The sequence below is a fragment of the Littorina saxatilis genome, linkage group LG3 (assembly GCF_037325665.1).
Source record: "Littorina saxatilis isolate snail1 linkage group LG3, US_GU_Lsax_2.0, whole genome shotgun sequence".
NCBI lineage: Eukaryota > Metazoa > Mollusca > Gastropoda > Littorinimorpha > Littorinidae > Littorina > Littorina saxatilis.
Window position 1 is genome coordinate 26,327,848 of NC_090247.1, and position 21,326 is coordinate 26,349,173.

The following is a 21,326-nucleotide window of genomic DNA, read 5'->3' on the forward strand; positions in this document are numbered from 1 at the left end:
TTTTGTGTGTGTTTGTTTTTTTATGTATTTAAAATATTTTGATTGTTGTTGCCATGTTTATTTTGTGTGTGTAAAATTAATCAGCAAAATGAATCCTATTCTGAATATGATGCGTCCAGACAGTTGATTTAGGTATGTGTCCAAGCAGAAGGATGCTAGTATCCCATTTAGAGGTTTCGACGGATGTATAGCAGTTTAGGAGAAGGAAGGTACCTTCAAAAGCCGGATACGTAAAAGGCCGATATTATGTATTGGGTACTAAAATATACTACAATACATCGGCAAGAATCGACCACGCAGCAAGACACGCACACACACACATTTACACACCCACACACACGCACGCACGTACGCATGCACGCACGCACGCACATACACACGCACACACACATGCACACACACACACACACACACACACACACACACACACACACGCACGCACGCACACACACACACACACACACACACACACACACACACACACACACTCAGCCTGCTGTTACAGTGTCATGTACCCGATGTAAGGTCGGTGGGGGTCATTGAACACTTAGTTCTTCCGGGTTGAATTCAACAAACCTTTTTCCACACTTCCGTCTGTTACCAATCTGTTCCATGTCTTCGAACGATCTCAAGCATGTGAGTCTATCTAAGTAATGACAAGTTGACCAGACAGGTACAGTTCAAGAGTGTCACAAATCCAAGGAAGTTGTTGCAAGGTACCAACCTTTGAAGACATATAATGATGTCGAATTGTCGTAGAGTCTTAAAACTAAGGTCAAATGTGACCCTCCACCACGGAATGAGTCGCATGTCACCTTTGCATGATTTTCATATTTGTACATTTTCCTAAAGAGTTTTTTTTATGCTCTATCCAGTGGTGAAAACCGTTTTAGAAAAGAGCGAAAACTGTTTGAGTTATAAGCCTGTGACTAAGGTGACCCTCACACTGTTACCAGACACTGCCCGGACTTATATTAAGCCTAGCGCAGAACCGCGCGAGGTGACATGCGACTCATTTCGTGGTGGAGGGTCACAAATTGCCGTGACAAGCAATCATTGTAACGCTGAAATTTAATTCATTTTGTAAACTTTATTTTCAAGTTCTAGGGACACGTCGGGCTTTTAACGAAGAGGGTTAATTTTTGACACTGCAATTAATACAGTGTTCTAGATGGTCGAACGTGTAGCAAAGACCTGGACGTGTACGTGTAGATATTGCGTCAACCGTGACTCACTTTTTTAGCTCCAATGTTCCAAATCATACGTTGTTTTGCTCCCACCAAGACTACACATCTTGGCAAACGCATGACGAAAAACTAGATTTGATGACGTTACCCGTACACGTTCCCGTACACGTCCTAAAAAGTGGTGATTTAGATCTTGTTATCTTTAGCGAGGAGCGTATTTTTTGCTTATATCAAGCTGTGACAACTGCAAAGGCGCCATTAAATACGACACCCGTAATTCCAAACGGTGTACATTTCCGTCCCTAAATGACGACCCTGCAAGGTGTTCTTCCGTCAGAAAAATGCCCGGATGGGGATGTAACGCGAGCGTCTCGCGTGAAACGAGATTTCAACGATACTGAGACGGCCGAGGAAGTAACAACATGTCTGGCTCGATAGTTGGTGGGTGTTGTCTTCAATGGTGTCTTAAATGACTAGACAGTGACAGGGATTTCCGGGATGTTTCAGTCAATTTTGTTACCGGTGACTCAGACTGCTGTAGCAAGTTGTTAATGGGCGAAGGAGTGGTTTAGTAGTAGGCAGAGAAACATAGCAAGGATCGTTAAAGGTACCAAGTACCTTATTTTTTTCACGGGTGAATTATCATGTATCCCATGACCTGCCTCTTTGTCTCTGTTAGCTGAGGAGGTGATTATTCTGAATATTCCATCACAACCATATGGATATCCCATCACAACCGAGTTTTGATCTCAACTGTCATTGGTCATTGTCTTTGATTTCAGAGTACAATTGAATTGTTTATAGAGGTCATCTGCATATTTAGAGTTTACAGATGGACTACTTTTTTCAACATACGACTGAAATATTTTGTGGTGTCAAAGTCAATATCACGTATAGGTACAGGCCTACATGTGTCAATATTGAGAAAATAAAGAATACTTCATACGATACGCACATTCTGCATGGATTTAAAGAGCGGAGTCGAGATATTTCGCTGGCTGAAGTGACTGCATGGTCAAAAAGGCCTGTTCATCGAGTATCGCGAGTGGGATCAAGGGACGATACTCCCTAATTTTTACACAGACAGCCATCTACACAGAACCGTGAGAGAGAGAGAGAGAGAGAGAGAGAGAGAGAGAGAGAGAGAGAGAGAGAGAGAGAGAGAGAGAGAGAGAGAGAGAGAGAGAGAGAGAGAGAGAGGTCTGAAGTCTGAATGTTTTAATGAGTAGGCCTTGGGCCCTTTTCATGGAGATGAGCACATCTGAAGTAGCAGCATACAAATGCACATAGTAAACAAAAACATCCTACTAGTATCGCCCTGTTTCGTTTACGGATTATGGATTACGAATGGAAAGCGCCTTCATGACAAATGTAGAAAAACGTAGCAATATCAATCAATCAATCATTCAATATGAAGCTTACATAGCGCGTATAGCGGCTTACTAGTGTTTGAAAACAGCATGGTTAATTTAAACAATGATGGGATTCTAGTGTATTTTCGTGGAATATAATATTCTCTTAACTCAGCATATTTTGGGCATACTAAAACAAAGTGGACTTCATCTTCAACACTGCCACAACAAAATGGACAAGATAAATCAGCGGAGGTTGCATTTAAATTAAAGCGAAATCGATGCACTTTCAGAGGAGATACTCCCAATCTAAGTCTAATCAGAAGATTTCTAGCTTTAATATGTTTCAAATCACTTAAATAGTTGGATAATGTTAGGGTTGATTTGAAGGTTCTGTACAGAGAGAAACGTTCACTTCCTTGTACATTTTCAAGCCAGGTTTGCTTATAGGATGAAATAAGTGTTTCTTTAAATGCTGTTAGGAACGCCCTCTCATCGCCAACACCTTGGTTTTCCCATACTTCATCAAAACCGTACATGTACAGAGTGTAACAGATCGAGGAGGCCCATGTTTTCTTATTTTGTTCATGGAGATATTTCAGCATTGTATACGCCTTGCTCGGAAGGCGATGATGTGGCATCCTCAATATACGTAGCCAAAAACGAATGCATTTAACAAAGCTGTTTATAAAGAGAGAGAGAGGAGAGAGGAGAGAGATAGAGAGAGAGAGAGAGAGAGAGAGAGAGAGAGAGGGAGAGAGAGAGAACTCAGACCTCAGAACTCAGAACTGTATTACAAAAGGATAAAGGCTTTAGGCTTAGCTTAATCTTCCAACCTGTCCTTTGAACTTGCACAGAGAATAATTGTAAACGAAAGCAAAGACTGCGCACATACACACACACACATCCACACCCACGTATACACACACATGCACACACAAACTCACACACACACACACACACACACACACACACACACACACACCCACACACACACACACATGCACACACATGCACACACACATGCACACACACACACACACACACATATACACACACACATGCTCGCGCGCGCGAGCGTGCGCTCGCATATCTACACACAAGCACATGCTATCATTTCATACCTAAAAGGAACAGTATCTAATCAAAGTATTAAACTAGTAAAACATCAAAATAATGGTCGAGTATAAACATAAAAAACAAAACACTTAAGAGCATTGCATACATTATCCGAGTACACAATGGAAACTAGACATCAGGGGCAGTTTATAGTGTGCTCAAATGTGTGTGCAACTGCCTTTTAAAGGCCTTTAATGATGCGGATCGTTTGATTTCTATTGGCAAAGAATTCCACAGAGATGATCCTGAAAAAGCTAAGCTGGATTTATAAAGATCTATACGAGGAATTGGAGGAAGTAAATTTTGAGACCCATACCTCTTCGTAACATGTGTAAAATAGGATTGCACATAACTGGGCACATCACCATGAACTACTTTATACATAAAGACAGCCTTATTGTATGCAAGGTGGGTTTTTAGGGGAAGGAAATTAAGGATGTTTAACTTCATTTCTGTAGACATGTGCGATTCATACAGGATAAGTTTTGCAGCACGACGGTACAAAGAATTGAGTTTTAATAAGTGAACATCGCTGCAGCCAGAGAGTGAGAGAGAGAGAGAGAGGGTGAGAGAGAGAGTGAGAGAGAGAGAGTGAGAGAGTGAGAGAGAGAGAGAGAGAGAGAGAGAGAGAGAGAGAGAGAGAGAGAGAGAGCGCAATCGAGTAGTAACGCACTTGCGCTCGGAAGCGAGAGGTTGCGAGTTCGACCCTGGGTCAGGGCGTTAGCAATTTTCTCCCCCCTTTCCTAACCTAGGTGGTGGGTTCAAGTGCTAGTCTTTCGGATGAGACGAAAAACCGAGGTCCCTTCGTGTACACTGCATTGGGGTGTGCACGTTAAAGACCCCACGATTGACAAAAGGGTCTTTCCTGGCAAAATTGTATAGGCATAGATAAAAAATGTCCACCAAAATACCCGTGTGACTTGGAATAATAGGCCGTGAAAAGTAGGATATGCGCTGAAATGGCTGCGATCTGCTGGTCGATGTGAATGCGTGATGTAGGCCCTATTGTGTAAAAATTTCCATCTCACACGGCATAAATAGATCCCTGCGCCTTGAGTCCGAGTCTGGAGAAAGGCGCGCGATATAAGACTTCATATAATAAAAAGACCGGGACAAAGTAGAAAGCGATGTACCGCGACCGACTCTCAGTGCCGACATACAACTTCCAAGCTTTATTGCTTATAACGTCTACAACAGGCGAAGTATTGAAGCTTTGGCTCACCTAAACCCGACGACTGAATATGTAAGTGATCCACGTGTGAAAACCGAAAGAAACAGAACAGCGCAATGACAGCCAACATTTCTATCTCCGACTGACTAACAATAACACTGCATGCGAACTGACTTGGGTCAACGATCAAACCAGCACGGCCCAAACTGAATTCGTTGCGCTGCCGTTATCGTGCGCAATTCTGGTAAGAATATAAACCCGGTATGCCGAATCGAGTATAACGAAAGCCGATGTCAAATATACACAGGGATATTTAAAATGACTTTCAAAATGTAAAAGCAGATAGCAGACCTTTTTATAAGCAATATGAATGACTGAATGTCCACATACAAGTCGAATGACGCCGTCCATTATGCTGACAAATGGGAACTAGCTTTGCGCATGAATTCATTGACATGAATTTCGACTGCGGAGGCTTTTGGCAAGCTGAAAACAGGCACGGGCAGGTTTTAGTGGAAAAAGTAAGTGTTTTTAATGAAAACGTCGGAGTAATGGGATAAATAGCTTACACACCTCGTCCTGAGAATCTTGCATATTTTCCCTCGGGTCGATTTTCAGGTATTACCTTGCCAAAGGCTCGGTACTAGGCCTACCTAAAAATCGACCCTCGGGAAAATATGCAAGATAATCAGAACTCGGAGTGTGTAATCAAAATGTACATCACCGCAGATCTGTCCGGGGTTGTACAATCCACGACTTGCAGTAACCCGTGACATGTATGGTTAGCGGACCCAAGGTGAATGTGTGTGTGTGTGTGTGTGTCTGTGTCTGTGTGTCTGTGGATGTGTGTGTGTGTGTGTGTGTGTGTGTGTGTCTGTGTCTGTGTGTCTGTGGATGTGTGTGGCTGTGTGTATATGCGTGTGTGTACGTGTGTGTGTGTGTGTGCGGGCGGGCGGGCCTGGTAGGCGTAAGTTTGTGCGTGTGTTCGTGTGTTCGTGTGCTTGTTCGTGTGTGTGTGTGATTTTGCGCGCGCGCGCGCGCGTGTGTGTGTGTGTGTGTGTGTGTGTGTGTGTGTGTGTGTGAGTGCGTGCGTGGATACTTGTGTGTGTGTGTGTATATACGTGCGTGTGTGCGTGCGTGCGGTTGCATGCGCGCGCTACTGTGTGTGACCTTTTCAGAGAGAAATAAGAGTACATGATTTGTTTCGTTAGGATCAATTAAGTGAAGACCAGAAACCCGCGGAGAAAGACACGAATATTTTTTTTTCGTTATATGGTGTTTAACGTCGTTTTCAACCACGAAGGGTTATATCGCGACGGGGAAAGGGGGAAGATGGGATAGAGCCACCTGTCAATTGTTTCTTGTTCAAAAAAGCACTAATCAAAAATTTGCTCCAGGGGCTTGCAACGTAGTACAATCTATTACCTTACTGGGGGAATGCAAGTTTCCAGTACAAAGGACTTAACATTTCTTACATACTGCTTGACTAAAATCTTTACAAAAATGGACTACATTCTATACAAGAAACATTTAACAAGGGTAAAAGGCGAAACAAAATCCGTTAGTCGCCTCTTACGACATGCTGGTAAATTCTTCCCCCTAACCCGCGGGAGGTATGACACGAACACATTTCATCGAGCCACAGAACGGAAGATATCTGACAAGAATATCCACTAGACCGTATAACGCGTGAAATAATCCATTGACAAGAGATAATTAAGCCACACTACTATCGCATCGAACCATTAATCGGTACATTAATCCATACAACTGTCAATTCCTTTACCAGACTGTCTTCTCGTAAGTCTGACATTTCAAAAACAAGGGTCACTGAGACGAAGCATAGACCATTTATCCTGGACCGCCAACTAGCTCTCTCTCCGCTCTTTCTCTCTATTACGAGGACTGGTAGTGGCCTCTCGCATTTAGGAACCTACGCTTACATGGCCTTTCAGAAATCAGGGAGATATCGATTGTAAACATGGACGAAGTTGCCGAGGTAAGTTCTGAAAATGCTAAAATAAACTCAGCTAAAGTGCATTATGGAACATGTTTTTCTATGAGTTTTGTTAAGTTTAGTTTGGAGTTTTGGAAAATCCAGTCCATTGTCACCTCCCATTGTCACAAATAACTGGAGCATGCTTTCTTTTCACTGTCTTCGAATCGCTGGCCTTTCAAACCGGACGCTAAGCGCCCCTGAAAGTCGAGCATCGTAACCTCGAAGGGTCACGTGACGAGTTGGCGGTCCAGGTTATTTGGTCTATGGACGAAGAATGAGAGAAAGAAAGAAAGACAGAAAATAAGGAAGGAAGGAATAAAGATTGAAAGAAGAAAGTAAAGAATGAGATAAAAAAAAAAGGACAGAAAAGAGGAAAGGGAGGTAAAGCAATAGAGAACAACGACAAATAAGAGAGGAAAATGCAAAGCAATGAAGAAATAAAGATGGAAGGAAAGAAAGAAGGGACTAGAGAAAAGAGGGTTTGAAGAAATAAAACTCGAAGAACAGCAACTATTTTCCCTATTTCCTATTGCCAGAAACTCCTCCAAAACGGTCAGATAAGTAGTATCCCTGTAAACACACATGGGTATGTTGTTACACCCCCGGTGTAAGGGTGTGTATAGGATTTGCTTGATGTGTTTATGTGTTTGTGTTCGCATATAGATCTCAAGAATGAACGGACCGATCGTCACCAAACTTGTTGAACAGGTTCTATACATTCCTGAGACGGTCCTTACAAAAATTGGGACCAGTCAAACACACGGTTAGGGAGTTATTGGTGGATTAAGATTCTACAAGGACTTATAGAGGGACACCCCCGTTGGTCAAAGGGAAATAACCATTCTCACTGCCACCAACTGAGAAGGTTATTTCCCTTTGACCAACGGGGGTGTTTTTCCTACCTCGGAGGAATTTCTTGTTCATTTAAGAATCAAGCACATACATGCTTTTATGAAGCTCTTAAAACTAATCTCGTCAAAGATGAATCCTTTCCGGGCATTTTCCATTTATAGCAGGCTATATCTATGAAGTAAGGGAGGTAATTGTAAAGGATATTTATGAAACTTTGAAACTAATCTTGTCCAAGATAAATCTTCTTCGCTCATCTCCTAGTTATGAGCTATACGTTACCTTTTTATCGATGGGCTAACGTTTGATCATGAAAGATGTTTATAAAACTAATCTCTTCCATTCATGCCTTTTTATCTGCGAGCTAACAGCTGATGTCATCAATCAATATTCCATTTTCCCCACGCGTTTGTGTTGTTTGTTTGCTTAACGCCCAGCCGACCACGAAGGGCCATATCAGGGCGGTGCTGCTTTGACATTTAACGTGCGCCACACACAAGACAGAAGTCGCAGCACAGGCTTCATGTCTCACCCAGTCACATTATTCTGACACCAGACCAACCAGTCCTAGCACTAACCCCATAATGCCAGACGCCAGGCGGAGCAGCCACTAGATTGCCAATTTAGGTATGACCCGGGGTTTGAACCCACGACCTCCCGATCACGGGGCGGACGCCTTACCACTAGGCCAACCGTGCCGGTCCCACGCGTTTGAGAAGAAATATAACTGAAAAAGAACGATAAAGGGTTGCGTACATTGATGTCGTAAAAGTACAGAAAAAAACAGCAAAGGGGGGGAGAATGGAAGTTGCGAAACTCTTGCAGATTGGAATGGGAGAGAAAAAAAGGGTAATACCACGTGGGAAAGAGCGTGTGTGAGCTCTCTCAGACACACACACACGCACGCACGCACGCACGCACACACACACACACACACACACACGCGCGCGCACGCACGCACGCACGTACGCACGCACGCTTACACACACACACACACACACACACACACACACACATACACATCAACTACACTGGAAAAAACGAACACAGAAGAGTTAACCATTCTCACCAGTCAATCAACCTAAACATTTAGTAAGCAGCTCCTCCCCCCCCCCTTCCCTCCCCCCTCTTCCCCTCCCCCCTCCCCCCCAAGAAAAAACAGATATGCAAATACAGGTATTAGGCCCCACAAAAAAGTTGTATGTTCCTGGTAACATGGCTACAAAAAATAGGGCAGGTAGGTAGGTTTTTTTTTTGGGGGGGGGGGGGGGGTCAGGGTAGAAAATAACTATACAGTGACGCAAAGAGACTGGACTTACTATACAAAGAGAAAGACAACACATTACAAAACAAATGAGACAAAACGGATGCGGGGTTATCCCCCTTGTCTCGTCTGCCGTCTGTTACTTTCGTTTTGACGCTTTTTTTTCTGCTTTTTTTTTTTACAAATGCAATAAAAAAAAGTCTAGGGTCGGCGGGAAAAAAACTAGGTAGGGTCGGGTGACCAGAAACATACAACTTTTTTTTTTGCCTTACAAGCGAAAGACAAAGTGGTTTAAACAGTATTTTTAATCAAATACAAATTTACAAAGCCATGGAATGTGTGATATAGAAGGAGAGCACAACAAGATAAATGTATGAATGTGTTCGTAGAGACAGAACAAGAAAATTGGTTGATTAAAATCAACAGGGGTCGAAGCTGTGTAAAAATAAAAGAAACGGTTATGTACGGACTCCATCATACACTCTTCAAAAAAAAGTTAAGGATCGGTTGAAAAAACGGATTTAATTATAAAAAATTGCCAAAAATTAAACATTGACATAATAATTAATAAATTAATGTGTTTGAATTAACAAATGAACAATGAGTCTTGACCTAGAATTTTGTTTGGCAGGCAGAGTTATTTCCCTTTGTGGGACTTCTCAAAAGCTTCTGCATTTTGGAAGAAAAAGGGTGTTTTTTATAGCCCCATGAAATTTGCGGAACGCATGCCAGGGCAAAAGGTTGTGATGCACGTGCTACAACAGGGTCCTGGCTATGAACATCGCTCACCAGCTTGTGTTTAAAGGTTGACACGCTGACACAATTATGCACAGTAGCAACATGCCCCCACGAAGAAAACTGAGCGATTTGGATAGAGGAAGGGCAATAGGATGGCTACAAGACGGTGTTGCTGCCAGGCAAGTGGCCCAGAGGCTTGCAGTGGCTCCCTCTGTCATCATCAGACTAAAACAGAGATTCCACGCAACTGGAAGAGTGCAGGAGCGACAACGTTCTGGTCGGCCCAGAGTCACCACACAAAGAGAAGATCGCTTCATTCAGAGGCAGGCCATGCAACAAAGAATGGCTACGGCAAACAACATTAGGCAACGCCAACAAGCTACCACCAACACTGTTGTTTGTGGTCAGACGATCCGAAACCGCTTACACAACTTTGGCTTGCGTGCAAGACGTCCAGTCCGAGGAACAACTCTGACTGCTAATCACCGAGCAGCTCGCCGAGCCTGGTGCACTCAACATGTGAGGTGGCAACGTCAGCAGTGGGCTCATGGTGTTGTTACACATGAGTCCCGCTTTTGCTTGGAACCTGCTGATGGTCGCATCCGAGTGTGGAGGCGTCGCGGAGAGCGCTTCGCAGAAGGCGCTGTTCGGGAACGACAGCATTTTGGCGGAGGCTCTGTGATGGTCTGGGGAGGGATCAGCACACGTCTAAGGACACCTCTGTACCATGTAGTGGGCAACTTGACCGGTGTCCGCTACCAGAATGAGATCATGCAACCCCTGGTCGTTCCAGCCCTCCAAGCGATCGGCCGTCGTGCGATGACAGGATGACAACGCACCTCCCCATCGCTCTGCAGCTGTAAACACCTTCATCCAGCAGGCCAGGGTCAACAGGATGCTGTGGCCAGCCAACAGCCCGGACCTGAACCCCATAGAGCACATGTGGGACGAGCTTTGTCGTCGGGAACAGCAACATCACCCAGGCTCCTCCTGCCAATCTGGGTCAACTGCTGCAATGGCTCCAGCAGGAGTGGAATGGAGTTCCCAGAGCATTCATATGCAACCTGATCCACTCCATGCGCCAACGATGTGTTGAATGCCTGGCACACAACGGAGGGCACACGCGTTATTGACACTGATTCACATTGTTGTGAATTCCATTTTCGATGTTGTCACGTTTGACACACTCTAGCTAAATAACCACCAAAGGAAAACGGATTAAAGGGCATGTATTCAGACCGGGGGGAGGGGATTCTGTGTTTGTCTAATTTTGTCCAAACCCGCCAGTTAGTCTTTCAAATTCCTGAACGGTTTTGAATATATTAATGTTTTCAAGCTGACTTGCATTCATATCCCCTTCTAATGATATAACAGTATTAAGATAACGACTATGAAGGCTATAAATGGTATCCTGGCGTTCTTGCAAATAAGTTGGGCATTCAAAGAAATAATGGCCAGTGCCGCATTCACATAAACTATCGTTACTTGAATGTCGATTAACTAAATGTTGCTTCGCACGGTTATATTATATCATGGATAGAGCATGATGTACATGTACTGTACATTATGATTGTATTTGTCGTGTGGACATTTTATTTTGGTCTTGTGCTGTTTTTGTGACGAGGGAGGAACGGGAATTAAAACGACTTGACACGTGTGCGAACGAGGAGTCATGGTTTTATTGAAGAGTGTGTATGCTAGTGAACTGGTTTTTTTTGTACATATCAGATGCACAAGAATTTGTTTTCCCATGTTCATTTCAGTGATTACTGCATTTTGTCAACAAATGCTGCTTCTAGCCTCGGCGTGACCAATACATGAACATTCTGTAAAATTCTTCAAGTCAATTTCGTAAACATACCAACAACAACTACAACTACTACTACTACTACTACTACTACTACTACTACTACTACTACTACTACTACTACTACTACTACTACTACTACTACTACTACTACTACTACAACAGCAACAACAGGCATCAAAATAATGGGGGAAAACAACAAACAACAACAGCACAAACACAAATAATACAGAGAGACAAGCAAACAAACAAGCAAACAAACAAACCATCATGAGAACACAAAAAAGAGCAAACAAAAAGTTACGTTGGAGAAAAATTAAAGAAAATAGATTCCAGGACCATAATTTAATTTTGATATTCCTGGCAACGTAATCTTTTACACATGAATAAAAATAAACAAAAATAAACAAATTTGACAAAGGGTTAAAGAAACAGGACGGCAGACCGCGAATTGAACTGGACTCAGAGGCTTTACGGGCGAGCGCCATAACCGTTCGGCCACGGTTACAGCTGACGTGGTAATGACACTGAAATGAATTGAAGAATACGCCAGCACGGTTTCGCTAAAAAGCCGAGGAACTGATCTCGTGAGAACGGTAACAACGATGGGCCATGTCACGTGACAGTCCCCAAGGCCATAATTGAAAAGGGGGTATCGGGTAATGCCCTCGTTTTTACAAATTGTACCAAAGTCGATTAACTTTATTATGTACGATGTTTGCTTGCAAATTACAACACACATGCGAAATACTTAACTATTTGTAGAGTTCTAAGGCATTGCAGACAAAACAACTGCGAGAAAGTCAGGTTTTAGCAGTGTGAAAATCCACTGAAAACGGCCCTATATCCCTTCCGTTAACATGGCTTCGTCCGGCCATACATGTATGACATTGACCCTGAGCTGACCCTGAGGCACTGAAAAGGTTTTCCCGGAAAACTTCTCTCGAAGAACGAATGGGTTAGGTGGATTTGTCAGTCTGTCACATGTTGAAGGGCCCCGTACGGGTTGAAAGGCATAAGCTACTGTCGTGGTTTTTCCAAACCTTCTCGAGTGCACTACCGTTTTCACAAGATAAGTTACTTCTGTTTTGTTTCGTTTGTTTCCAATTGACACCATGTATGACAGACTAGATGATTACCCGCTTCGCCGGGTACCGGCTTCGCCGGGAAGAAGTAGAGCCGGCTTTGCCGGGTGTACGCCGGCTTGGCCGGCGCACGAAGGAAGGGAGATAAACGCGCAAAACACTGGAGAAGAGTAATACCCGGCTTCGCCGGGACAGTGACCTTCTAAAAATAGTATAACGGGAATATGGATTGAGCGTTGTCGACAGTGACCTTCTAAAAATAGAAACGGGAATATGGATTGACGCCACACGAAGGAAGGGAGATAAACGCTGAAAACACTGGCGAAGATAAGGAAGAGTTACTGGGAATGGATCCAGAGAAAAACCAAAATCGGTTCAGCGCTGCGCGCTGAGAGCACGTGTTGAAATATCTCATCGATCAGGTTGTGTCCGGGGTGTACCTGAATATGGCCACCAAATTTGAAAGAGATCCATCGAGAACTTTGGCCGTGCATCGCGGACACACACACACACACACACACACACACACACACACACACACACACACACACACACACACACACACACACACACACACAAGTCGTATATATATATATATATATATAGATGAAACAGAAAATGTTGTGAAAATGCACAAATTAGGAGTGAAAACGAAACAAAACAAAAGTAACTGATCTCATGAGAACGGCAAACCAACGACACATGTTCACCACTCCCAAGACTTTGGAGAAGAGGGGTCGTCCTTAACCCCTCAATAATAAAAGACCAAGTAAACCTAGCTGTCATCTTGCAGGCCGCACGTGCCCCTTTTGTCTCAGCAGTCGCTTGGGTGTAGCAATTAGAAGCGACGTGTCAGCAGTCGCTTGGGTGTAGCAATTAGAAGCGACGTGTCAGCGGAAGCGGGCGTATCGGGCATGATTGACCGTTCCCTTCTGGTTGCTAATGAGGTTGACCACACTGAGGGTCTTTTGCTCATTTGCGGACAATGGGGTGGGTGTTTGGGTGGTGAGGGTGGGGGATTAGAAGAGGGATACCGAGAGTCTGTTGAAAATGTATTGTAGCGCGGCGACTCAACCCCATGTTTTTACAATTTCATGTCTGATCATGAGTGCCATTTAAACCCTGCGATTCCAACTCTGATGTGAGATGCTGATAAAAAATTGATTAAAATTACGGTATCCTTTTTGACTCAGTTGTGCATATGCTTCAGAACACGATCCTAGATTTTTGCTGCACGCACACATACACACACACACACACACACACACACACACACACACACACACACACACACACACACACACTCAGACACACACACCACGCACACACTCAGACACACACACACACACACACACACACACATTCACACAAACACATTCACACGCACACACACACACAATCACACACACACACACACACACACTCTCTCTCTCACACACACACTCTCTCTCTCACACACACACACACACACACACACACCCACACACGCACACACACACATACGCGCGCGCGCACGCATACACGCACGCACACACTGAGACGACAGAAAGTGAGAGACACAGACAGACACACAGACGGACAGACAGAGAAAACGAAACCAAACAGAGAAGACAACACAGAAAAGGAACTACCGCATGTAAATGCCGAACAAAATAAAGTGCCCATAAAGCATAAGCTGCCAGATGTTATTCTGTCTCTATCGAAGCCTCTCAGTGTACACAAATAACATCTGCTGCACTAATTGCAAAACAGCGTGCATAACATTTCTCATGTCCATGAACAGCACAACAGCTAATGACAGATCGATCCCATTAATCTAACATCCCATTGGAAATCACGTGCAACATGGAAAGGAGAGGCCTTGGGCGGTGTGCACGAGGATAAATGCTCAACTATATGGAACCCAAGCAGTGGTTTGGATTGGCTGAAATGTCAAAGAAGTCAATTTCTGTCGTGTAGGCAAGAAAAGATTGGTGCATATGCGTAGGAGACAAAATCTTCTCTTTAAAATAAACTGAAACATTTGGTTACAATCATCAATATAAACATTGCACTATGCAAATGCCAGGACCAGGTTTCTTTGAAAATATCACGAACAGAAGTCGAAGTAATCAATTTTAAACTGTTACAATATAATTATATTTAGTCAAGTTTTGACTAAATATATTAACATCGAGGGGGAATCGAAACGAGGGTCGTGGTGTATGTGTGTGTGTGTGTGTGTGCGTGCGTGCGTGTAGAGCGATTCAGACCAAACTACTGGGCCGATCTTTATGAAATTTTACATGAGAGTTCCTGGGATTGATATCCCCGAACGTTTTTCTCCTTTTTTCGATAAATGTCTTTGATGACGTCATATCCGGCTTTTCGTGAAAGTTGAGGCGGCACTGTCACGCCATCATTTTTCAACCAAATTGGTTCAAATTTTGGTCAAGTATTCTTCGACGAAGCCCGGGGTTCGGTATTGCATTTCAGCTTGGTGGCTTAAAAATTAATTAATGACTTTGGTCATTAAAAATCGGAAAATTGTAAAAAAAAATAAAAATTTATAAAACGATCCAAATTTACGTTTATCTTATTCTCCATCATTTGCTGATTCCAAAAACATATAAATATGTTATATTCGGATTAAAAACAAGCTCTGAAAATTAAATATATAAAAATTATTATCAAAATTAAATGTTCCAAATCAATTTAAAAACACTTTCAAATTATTCCTTGTCGGTTCCTGATTCCAAAAACATATAGATATGATATGTTTGGATTAAAAACACGCTCAGAAAGTTAAAACAAAGAGAGGTACAGAAAAGCGTGCTATCCTTCTTAGCGCAACTACTACCCCGCTCTTCTTGTCAATTTCACTGCCTTTGCCATGAGCGGTGGACTGACGATGCTACGAGTATACGGTCTTGCTGAAAATTGGCAGCTACTTGACTAAATATTGTATTTTCGCCTTACGCGACTTGTTTTTGTGTTTCAAATGGTTGTACCTTTTGTGAATAATGTATATTGTAGGCAGTAGTGCATGGATTATACAACTACACGAAGAAGCCAAACCCGGTAGCTAAACTGTGTAAATCATTTATTTCCCTTTTTGTCGAAACAGTTAAGTAATAACCAAGATTTTAAAGTTGTGCTGCTTTCAAAAATCAATAATTGTTAACCATCATGGGCAGTTTCTTACTGCTGGGCATAGAGCATTACTTAAAAAATGCAGTCCACAACCCGCCATTTTGTGTCACAATCCAACGACACCCTTGGCATTTTCTGGCTTCGTCATTGGATAATATCCCCTGTCTTTGAACAAAATCCATCGGGGGTTAAAGGGAACAGCCAAGAGTCAAACCATTAGGACAAAACATGAGAGGAGAATGCAAGATTCTTACCGTAAAGGGATGGAGAGAAGAAAAAAGAGGAAACGATTCGTCTAGACAATTGGCCCTGTCTTGGTAATATGGGAGATTACTTGGCTAATCGAGACCATGAACCCATGGGCGCTTCCTCCATCCTCTCAATCGGCTCTTCCCTTTCCCTCCCTGTCCGGAGATAGCGGTCAACCATTGAAGACAAATAAGCCTCGTCTGCCCCCGGAGGCCATACATCATTCATCAAACGAAATAAAAGACCAGAATGGCTCACCCTAGGGGGGAATTGTTACTTTGTGCTTCATTTCCGTGTCAAAATCCAGGGCGAGCATGACAAAATAGTGCATTCGGTCTTTGTCGTTCCAGTTTGGAACGTCATGGGCTCGTAATGGGTTCGAAATTATGTTGAATTGGAGTGAGGAGGAAGAAGGGAGGGGGGGGGTGGATTGCTAGAAGATTGTTACCTTGTGCTTCATTCCTCGGGAAATGTCCAAGGCACTAAAAGGAAATGCAATTTGTATCTCCAGTTGTGAACAAAATGGTGATGTAATGGATACGAAATAAAGTTGTATTGGTGTGTGGGTGAGCGGATGGGGGAGTGGTGGTGGTGTTGGAAGATTGTTACTTTGTGGTTCATTTCTCGGGTAATATCCACGGCCAAAAAAAAAGTGCATTTTCATCTCCAGTTGTGAACACATTGGTGACATAATGGATGGGAATTAAGTTGTTTTGTGGTGAGGTGGGTCGTTCTTGAAATGAGATGAATGTGAATTTTAAATTGTACAGTTTTCTGCGTTTTCTCTTCATGTTTATCTGTTTATTCATTGTGATATTTGGAGTGATATTTGTTTCCATTTCTTGGTCAGTTGGCAACATTTGCTAACCCGCCGTTGGGGTTTATTTTGGTTTAAACAAGATTGTATTCCGAGAACATGGGGTTGCATATATAGTACATCAGGAACAATTGGGACCGACCACAGAAAAAGCTAAGCATCTACTAAGTTTGGTTACATATTTACATCTAAATAGGACATAACATATTTTTGATGTGCTGTCAAGGGTACACAAAAAATACTAATACCCTTGTTAGAAATGTCAAACAAAATAAAGAATGTGACAAAAGAATCAAAGAAGGTAGCCGAGGACGGGAAGATGATTTCACTTTGAAATATACAACAATAACTGTGGAATGCAATCGGGAAGGTTGGTGGAAAATGGGGGTGGGGGGTGGGACAGATGATGACTAACGCAGACTAGCTAATTCAATATTCCCGCAGCAGCAATGATTAGATACAGAATCATATCTAGTGGTTTAGTTTCACCTCCTTCCGCTCTCTTCCCTCCTTCTGCTCCTTCTTCTTTCGCAACGAGGGATATGTCTGAAAGCAATGCTAGTTTAGCGCCCACGAAACCACACAAAAACAGTACAAATCTAATGAACACAATTGAAACGACCGCCCTCCCCCTAAAAATTGAAACGACATACATGTAATATAAAAAAAAATTATAATGTAATGGCGCAAAAACACCACCGACAACAATAAATACATCCGCGCAAACAAACACACACACATGCACACTCACAGAAACACACACACACACACACACACACACACGTACATACACACATACATACACCCCACACACACACACACACACACACAAGCACACACACACACATAATGTAATACTTTCTTCTTCTTCGTCGTCGTTCGCTCAGACAGTAATGTAATACATGCCGTGTGTTTGTATCTATGGACAATCACTCGGTTTGAGAGAGAGAGAGAGAGAGAGAGAGAGAGAGAGAGAGAGAGAGAGAGAGAGAGAGAGAGAGAGAGAGAGAGAGAGAGAGAGAGAGAGAGAGAGATATTTGCCAAGTTTCTCCAAGAGAATGGATTTGAAATGTCTTTCAGGGTCGATGCAGGTTTGCGGCACGATTTGAATTGTTCTCGTAAATCAGATCATTTCCTTTCAGTCCGCTGGTCAGGGAATTAGAATTCTCTCTCTCTCTCTCTCTCTCTCTCTCTCTCTCTCTCTCTCTCTCTCTCTCTCTCTCTCTCTCTCTCTCTCTCTCTCTCTCTCTCTCTCTCTCTCTCTCTCTCTCTCTCTCTCTCTCTCTCTCTGCCCTCCTTGGTGCGATGTAACCGGAAGTAGGGTTCATATAGCTCTTTCCGCTTATGTCATTCATTCAAATCTCGCGGGAATAAAAATAGAAGTCGGTGATCAGTAAACTGGCTGAAATTTAAAACCGATGAAAGGAAGTAGAATTTGAAGATCAGAATGGATACAGGCCCTACTTCTTTAACACAAAAAAAAGCCCCCACACACAACTAACTAACTTGGTTTACGCGTGTTTTGTCACTTTTGCTGTATACAATCGTTTCACACACAAAACAACATATGGAACGAAAACATGAAACTACCTTATGTCACGAATGTTCGGTGGGCAACGTCTTCAAACGCAGTGAGGGTCAGATATATGTGCATGTACGTCTGTCTGTCTCTCCGTCTGTCTCTCCGTCTGTCTCTCCGTCTGTCTGTCTGTCTGTCTGTCTGTCTGTCTGTCTGTTTATCTGTCTCTCTGTCTGTCTTTGTCTGTCTCTGTCTCTCTCAGAGTCTCGCTGGCTCTCATTTTCTCTCTGTCTGTCTCTTTCTGTCTCTCTCTCTCTCTCTCTCTCTCTCTCTCTCTCTCTCTCTCAGAGCCTTGCTGTCTCTCATGTTCTCTCTGTCTGTCTCTTTCTCTTTCTATCTCTCTCTCTCTCAGAGTCTCGCTGTCTCTCATGTTCTCTCTGTCTCTGTCTCTGTCTCTCTCTCTCTTTCTCTCTCTCTCTCTCTCTCAAAGTCTCACTGGATCTCATTTTCTCTCTGTCTGTCTCTTTCTCTCTCTCTCTCTCTCTCTCTCTCTCTCTCTCTCTCTCTCTCTCTCTCTCTCTCAGAGTCTCACTGGCTCTCATTTTCTCTGTGTCTGTCTCTTTCTCTGTCTGTCTGTCTGTCTTTCTGTCTGTCTGTCTGTGTGTGTGTCTCTCTCTTTTTCTCTCTCTCTGCCTGTCTGTCTCTTTCTCTTTCTGTCTCTCTCTCTGTCAGAGTCTCGCTGTCTCTCATTTTCTCTCTGTCTGTCTCTTTCTCTTTCTGTCTCTCTCTCTCTGTCAGAGTCTCGCTGTCTGCCTCTTTCTTCACCCTCACCTCTTTTCCTCCTGCTCCCCAGCCTCCTCCTTTCCCCCCTCTCTCCTTTCCTATCTTCCTTTCCCTCCTCCCTTCTCTTTCGTTTCCTTTTCTTGTGCATGCGCGCTCCGTATTTGTAATTACCAAATCCCAGATTTTGGCGAATGATAAGTCAACAGAAGAATATTTCATACATATAAATCTAAGAGCTGAGTAAAAGAAGCGTGAGAGAGAGAGAGAGAGAGAGAGAGAGAGAGAGAGAGAGAGAGAGAGAGAGAGACACACACACACAGAGAGTGAGAGAGACACCCAGACACAGACACAGAGAGAGAATGAGAGGAGAGAGAGATCTAGAGAGAGGGGGGAAGAGCGAGAGAGAGAGAGAGAGAGAGAGAGAGAGAGAGAGAGAGAGAGAGAGAGAGAGAGAGAGAGAGAGAGAGAGAGAGAGAGAGAGAGAGCGAGAGTTAGCAACATGATCATGCTAAAAAACTAAGATATTGAAAGTAAGATGTACAGTTTCATCGATGTTTGCTTTTTGCTTTTTTCAAATTCATTTGTTCCCCCCCTTTTTTTTTTTAGGGGGTTGGGTCAAATTTCATTTTCAAATTCCTTTATTACACCTCGATCTTTTGTAAGCTTGATTGCTTTTCTTTTGGGTGAAAATATATTCCATCTGTGTCTTTTGCAGAGGTGTGCGGTTCCTGCAGATTCTACGCATGCTGCACGTAGACAGACAGGGCGGTACGTGGCGACTGCTGGGCTCCGTCATCTACCTGCATAGACAGGTAAGTGGCACTAATTAGTTAACTAGCTATTTCTTCTTTACTTAAAAGGCAAAATTATTAATCTGCCCAGACTTTCTCATGGGGTTAATTAAGGTCACCCCTAGCCCTCCGTCATCTTACCTCCAAAGACAGGTCATTGGCACTAGTTAGTTCATTATCTAGTTCTTGTTTCCTTAAAAGGCACACTTAGTTCATTATCTAGTTCTTGTTTCCTTAAAAGGCACACTTAGTTCATTATCTAGTCCTTGTTTCCTTAAAAGGCACACTTAAAATTCTGCCCGGATTTTCACATGGGGTTAATTAAGGTCACCCCTCCATCATCTACCTCCACAGACAGGTCATTGGCACTAATTAGTTAACTAATTAGTTATTATGTATTTCTATCAAAGGCACAATTACAAATCTGCCCAGACTTTCACAAGGGGTCAAGGCCACACCTTCACTTGGACACATACCAAAATCAGCGTGAATGCTATATGTGCAGGGTTGAAAAAAAATTATGAATATTATTTTTCCAAGATGAACGCTACTGTCCTTTATGAAATTAATTATTTGTAAAAATACACTGCACAGAGAGCACACCGGTTATTTGTTTCTGGTACACGTAGAGGGTAAATTGGTCTAGCAAGCTTCTTCGTGTAAAACTCTTGCGAGATCTAAGATGGTGAGCCGCTTCCTTTATACGGGAAAGACCGTGCCTTTTATAAGCTGTTTGTAAAATATTGTCCCTTTGTAAGTTTGAGATTAGTTGATTATTTCTCATTTTCTGATCAGCTGATTATAGCTTATTGGTGTTTTAAAGTCACACGGACACCATTAGGACATTTCATACTGGTTGTACGCTTTGGTGTTCATTCCAGCGAGCTGTCGTCCAGGATTTGGTTACATTGGCCATGTTCCTGATTCAAGACAAAACGATTGGTCATCTGTGACCACTATATTCGCCCAGAGGTGTAGAAAGGGGATCCATCAATCCAGAAAACGAGCTGCACAAAATGTCCTATATATATATAGATCTGTGCCACATATTACATCAAGGGATCTTGACAAACCTCGTAACTTGCTCCCACACCCGCTCCCGCCGCCTTTTCTAATACATGTATTGTATACTATACGTTTTCTGTACTTGTTACTAAAATATGACATTTTACACAGAGAGAGACAGCCATTAGTATTGTAAGGTCAACAATGACGGTCGAGATATATATTTTGGTCAAAAATATTAATAACCTATACTATACGTTATCTGTACTTGTGACTAAAATATAACATTTTACACAGAGAGAGACAGCCATTAGTATTTTAAGGTCAACAATGACGGTGGAGATATATATTTTGGTCAAAAATATAAATAACCTTTAGTTATAGATCTATTTGTTATAGATTTTATTTGTTTTAGTTAGAATTCCTTTTAGTAGTTACGAATCGTGGTTTGAATAAGGG

The 21,326-nt window shown here is 42.8% G+C and overlaps 1 protein-coding gene and 1 long non-coding RNA gene across 2 annotated transcripts in view; one reads left to right on the forward strand and one right to left on the reverse strand.

The window, feature by feature from the left end:
* Nucleotides 1–21,326, reverse strand: part of LOC138962000 (uncharacterized) — a 231,751-nt gene that overhangs the window by 100,450 nt on the left and 109,975 nt on the right. The window lies entirely within an intron of this gene.
* LOC138960882 (potassium voltage-gated channel subfamily KQT member 1-like) overlaps nucleotides 10,242–21,326 on the forward strand; it is a 42,771-nt gene continuing 31,686 nt past the window's right edge. Inside the window, exons 1-2 of the mRNA XM_070332518.1 lie at nucleotides 10,242–10,357; nucleotides 19,787–19,883. Of these exons, the coding sequence (XP_070188619.1) occupies nucleotides 10,242–10,357; nucleotides 19,787–19,883 (213 nt within the window). The remainder of the gene's footprint in view (nucleotides 10,358–19,786; nucleotides 19,884–21,326) is intronic.